Source organism: Melopsittacus undulatus, chromosome 5, assembly GCF_012275295.1.
Source record: "Melopsittacus undulatus isolate bMelUnd1 chromosome 5, bMelUnd1.mat.Z, whole genome shotgun sequence".
NCBI lineage: Eukaryota > Metazoa > Chordata > Aves > Psittaciformes > Psittaculidae > Melopsittacus > Melopsittacus undulatus.
This window is the reverse complement of record NC_047531.1, coordinates 3,594,388-3,599,755: the sequence shown is the minus strand read 5'-3', so window position 1 is coordinate 3,599,755 and position 5,368 is coordinate 3,594,388. Positions and strand designations below refer to the sequence as shown.

General features: G+C 47.6%; 1 protein-coding gene across 1 annotated transcript; it reads left to right on the top strand.

Annotated features, from left to right (window-relative positions):
• Positions 1 to 2,726: 2,726 nt before the first annotated feature.
• On the top strand, positions 2,727 to 4,777 carry LOC117436198 (endonuclease domain-containing 1 protein-like). Its single transcript, XM_034062914.1, has 2 exons — positions 2,727 to 3,436; positions 3,957 to 4,777. The coding sequence occupies exons 1-2, from the start codon at positions 3,155 to 3,157 to the stop codon at positions 4,500 to 4,502; spliced, it is 828 nt and encodes a 275-aa protein (XP_033918805.1). The 5' UTR covers positions 2,727 to 3,154; the 3' UTR covers positions 4,503 to 4,777.
• Positions 4,778 to 5,368: the final 591 nt, after the last annotated feature.

Below are 5,368 nucleotides of genomic sequence, written 5' to 3'. Positions count from 1 at the left end.
TGATACTTGACTGTGTGAAAAGCATAGAACTGACAAGGGTTGCCTGGACATCAAGCTCAGCACTTTGCTATTCTTCAGAAGTACCCATCAAATGCTATTTTAAAGTAGAGCCACAGAGTCCCATTGCTTCTATATACTGAGACATGTTTTCAATGGCCAATCTTCTGCACTAACAGAATGGAGCACTATCAGACCCAAACAGAAAGGACGGAGCTCAGGGAGTGAAACCCAATGCAATGAACTGCTTCCCCTTGATGCTTTTACTGGGCTACAGGAGGGAGCATTTGCTAGATCAAGAAACTGAACCCGTGTGGTTCAGTATGTAGGATAAGATGCACAGCATGAGGCCTGTAATGTAATAGTCATGTTCCCTGCAGCTTTTAATCCAAGTGTATGCAAAACATTGCCAGACCCCTTTAACTCTGCTCTAATGTGCAGCTCAGGACAAGGGATCCTTCCTTGACTCTTGTCATGCCCATTTCTGATGGTGTTTGGTTGTAATTATTTGCAACCTTTAGTCCCATTTCTTCCCCATTAATACAGTAAGAAACCAGAGTCTTTCATCCAGCTGCCCTTAGAGTGAACACAGAACAACCCTTCTCATTCCCTCTGCCCTCTGAGTTCATGAGAGAACAGCCTACAAAACCTTATTCTCTGTATCCATCCCCTCAAATCCCTTTTATGCATTCCTAAGGGGAGAAAACTGTCTCCACCAAACCTCTTTTATGGGCAGATTGGGATTTTGTTTGAATCAGCAGTGACTGAATTGGGATCCTATTTGAACACAGGCTCAGCAGAGACTGAATTGGGATCCTGTTTGAACACAGGTTCAGCAGTGACTGTACTGGGTGCATTGGGATCCTATGCAGTGGCTGCATTGGGATCCTCTTGGAACACAGGCTCAGCAGTGACTGTACTGGGATCCTATTTGAACACAGGCTTAGCAGTGGCTTGTACACCAGCAAGAAGAGACTGAGGTGTGCCCCCAGAATCTATAGCATGGCATTAACAACTGCAGTTACAAAGCCTTTGCAACAGACAAGGGAAAATACATAGCCTGACCATACTGATTTTACTCTGAGAGGCTGTGTAAGAGCAGACTGAGAACATCCATGTGTACTCAGAGACAGGCCAGTGGGTCTGATGCCACCAGAGATCTGCTGGGAAGAGAAATACAAGTAAGTGCTGCAGCACTTGTGGCAGTTCTTCATGGGGAATGAGGAAATAGAAGGGGAGGTCATCGGACAGTTATCTGCTTCCAACACATGATGCTGCAAGAGAAATTCCGAGGAAACAGCAAACAGCAATTGTCACCCTATTTTGGGGCAGGCAGGAAAAAACATTCCCTGAATAACAACAGAAACACCCTTTTTTCTGTGAGTTTCCCTTTCTGTGGAAAGAGGCAGATTTCTGACTGGGTATAAATTACAGTGGGGCTCTTGAGGGGTCAGCCAACCCTTCCTGCAGGAGGAACAGTGAAGCACCAGCTCACTTGCTTGTCCTGAGACTCTGCTTCAAGGTAAGCTCTTACTCCTTTCTCACCATTGACTGCAGTATTTCAAGTGCCCCTTTAGCTTCAGGAGAAATACATCAAAGTGTGGGCTGTAGTTGCTGAGCTTTAACATCCACCTTCACAGAATCCCAGAATCCCAAGGGTTGGATGGGACCTCAAAAGATCATCCAGTCCAACCCCCCTGCAAGAGCAGGGTAACCTAGAGTACATCACACAGCAGCTTGTCCAGGCGGGCCTTGAATATCTCCAACATAGGAGACTCCACAACCCCCCTGGGCAACCTGTTCCAGTGCTCTGTCACTCTCACAGTAAAGAAGTTCTTCCTGATGTTAACGTGGAACCTCCTATGCTCCAGTTTACACCCATTGCCCCTTGTCCTACCACTGGATATCACTGAAAAAAGCCTATCTCCATCATCCTGACACCCACCCTTTACATATTTGTACACACTGATGAGGTCACCCCTCAGTCTCCTCTTCTCCAAGCTAAAGAGACCCAGCTCCCTCAGCCTCTCCTCATAAGGGAGGTGTTCCACTCCCTTCACCATCTTTGTGGCTCTGCGCTGGACTCTTTCAAACAATTCCCTGTCCTTCTTGAACTGAGGGGCCCAGAACTGGCTGCTATTAATGAAGGAGAAAGTGAGAGATTTTTGCATGCACTGTGTTTTGCAGCTCTTCCTTTACCATTTTACGTTAAGGAGGGCAAGGACAGAAGGAATAACTTGAGAAAGAGACTCAAGAATAGGAAAGTAAAGGTCTGGAGAATGTGAGAGAGATTCAGAGGCAGAAGAGAGTGGGAAAAGTTTGACAATTGGCACCACATGAGCTAATAATGCTCATGGTCTTTGAACAAATTATAAAATCAGGTGGGATCCAGGAAAAAACAGCACTTTTGGTGATGCTTGGATCAAATCCTTAAAGAAGGAACACTATTTCCAAAGGGAATTAACTACCCCACTATGAACTGGCACTCCCAGAATCTGATGCCATTAGATCTGAAGCCCTCAGCAGCTGGAGCAATATGCCACACATCTGGAAATGTCAACCAAACCTGTTGGGATGCTCTGAAGTGGTGTCAGTGCTCCTGCTGCTCACCTTCTGTCCCAGCCAGATGTTAAATCTGGCCAAGGATGCTTTGGGGAATGATCAGCATGGGAAGCCTTGGGAACAGAGCAGGTCCTCAGAGCAAAGGGAGTGAGGTGATATTCCAAAGTAGGAGCTTCTAGCCCTATTTCTCCAGTGCTAACTGAAAAGTCGAGCTCTTGGCTAACACAGGTAGGTTGGAAAAGGTGGCTTTGTCCCAACAGCATGCCTCAGTTCCCTAAAAAGCTATGCTGTGTGAGCTGATTAGACATGGGATGGGTTTGGATCCCTTCTCACACAAGCTAAATACTCTCACTGCTGCATCCTCTAGGCACCTAAAACCTGCTTTAGACTTCACCCTGATTCCGCTGCTGATGTTTCCATTTCCAGGAGGGCAGAAATTGTCCCTTTCTTGCTCTCTCCCAGTCCCCTCCTCTCTAACCATACCCCACAGGCACAAGCGTTACTCCAGGCCATGATGAGCCTTCCCCAGGTTGATTGTACCTCTGCATTGCCCTCCAGGTGAACAAGAGCCCTGTCACTTGAAGTCCTCCCCACGATGCTGTTGCTGCTGCTGCAGGTCTTGGCGAGCTGCCTCTGGTTGGGACACAGTGAGGTGGTGACATCCTTTGAAAGCTCGTGCCCTCAGTTCTTCTTCCATAAAACCCCCCCGAATGAAGCCCTGGTACCACAGAACCCAGCCTGGATCTGCCAGCGTTACAATAACCGGTATTACTTTGCCACCCTGTATGACAAGACCAGGCGCATTCCTGTATACTCGGCTTACATCTACCAGCCTGCTTTTTGCGGGAGACCCAAAACATGGCTTGTTGAGCCTCAGGTGAGTGTCCTCTCTTGCAGCACATCACCCTACAGCATTTAACCAAACACTTCCTTCTCCTCCCAACAAAGCCTGGGCAAGGGAGCAGAGCTGGTGATAGCCTGATCAGGTGCAGGTGATGAAGGCTGAATGTGATTGATAGGGGTGAGAGGCACTGGGGAGAGCCCTGGTCAGATGTAGGATGTGGAGATAGGAGGGAAGGGAACCAGATGTGGCAGGGGAGATGTTTCACCCACATCACCTTTCAAACCCAGCAGGAGAAAACGCTCCCTGTGTCAGGCATCTGCCCACAGGCCCAGGCTGGATTTCAAAGGTCACAAGTCAAATCAAGAGCAGTCAGTCACATTCTAAGCTTGTGTCCTTGGGGAGGAGCAGCTTTCTGCTTTCTCTCTGATTCAGGCATTTTCATACACTGAGATAACAAGAAAGGAGTGCTCAGCACTTGCAGACTTATACTCCAGGGAAACCTGCTCCATTTCTCCCAACACTAAACCCTTTTCCCTCTTCTTTACCTCTTAAGCTGATCAGCCCAGCTTATCCCAAAATGATGAAAACAGAGCAGAGCCTCTCGAAAGATTTCAGAATCACCTTAGAGGAGATCGGCAAGCACCAGGCTGTCCTCCAGGACTACAAGAACCTGAATGGTTTGAACCGGGGTCATTTGAACCCCTGCTGCCACCAACCTGACCCTGACAGCAGGGCAGCAACCTTCACCCTCACCAACATCGTGCCCCAGAACGAGAAGCTCAACGGTGGTGCCTGGAAGAAGTACGAAGAGAAGACCATGGTCGAGAAAAACAAGGGCTGTAAAAAAACCTATGTTGTCGTGGGTGCTGTGCCTGGCAACAACTACATTGCCAACAGGAGGGTGAATAAACCCAGCTACATCTGGGCAAGTGCCTGTTGCGAGGTGAACCCCAAGGTTAGGAGGACCTGGGCAGTCATTGCTGAGAATGATAGGGATGAGGTGGTGAGCCTCACACTGGGGGAGCTGGAGAATAAGCTGACCCAGCTCTATGGGGGAAGACGGGTTTCTCTGTTTGACAGTGCCTGTCCCCGGAAATAAGCCCCACTACACATTCCAAGTGTAAGAGGCTCAGAGGCTTTGTCCACATGTCCTGTGCAGCATCCGTCCTGCTTCCTTCTTCAGTGGTTTTCCAGCTCTTAAAAAGGAGCACTTGGCCTGGCCACTCTGGAGGGGCAGGCTGGATGACAGCCATGGGTGTTAGAAAAGGGTGAAATTTTATGTTAAAAATAATCATATAGAGTGATAGAAGTGATTATACATGAAAGTTTGTAAATCAATAGAAGGCCTTTATGTATTAAAAATACTGTAACTTTGCTGTTCTGTATCTTAGTTAATCTATAACTAAACATCACAATGGTAGTCCTAGCAGTAGAAATTAACATAGCCATATATGGAGAATGGTGCACGGGTGGATTTCAGAAAGTATTGTAAAACCTTACCCAAGCAGAACATACAGACTGACCAGAGGCAGCCAAGTGAAAACAAGAGAATGCTGGCGCCCACATAATGGTTGGGGCCTGTCCAAAGAACGGGCAGGTGAAAAGGACAGAGTGAGGAAGACTCCTTACTTCATCAGGACGACCACCAGAGGGGGCTGCGCAAGCACAGAAGAGGCTGATGTCCTAATGGACTGATGAGGCAATCCCTGATGCATATGTAATATTTAAGGTACAATCTATGTTGAATATGCATTAATTGCAAAACTTTTGATGTATAAATTGCGAGCGTGATGTGACAGGATTCAAGCTAGATTTGGGCGCGTGCCCCTGGTTTCCCAGCGCTACAATAAAGCACCTCATAGAACCATGACGGTGGTTATGTGTACATTCTTATGCTAACAGTGTCGCACCACTTGCTACCTTAAACTCAGCATCGTACACAACCCCGTTTCCTGTATGTGGGTT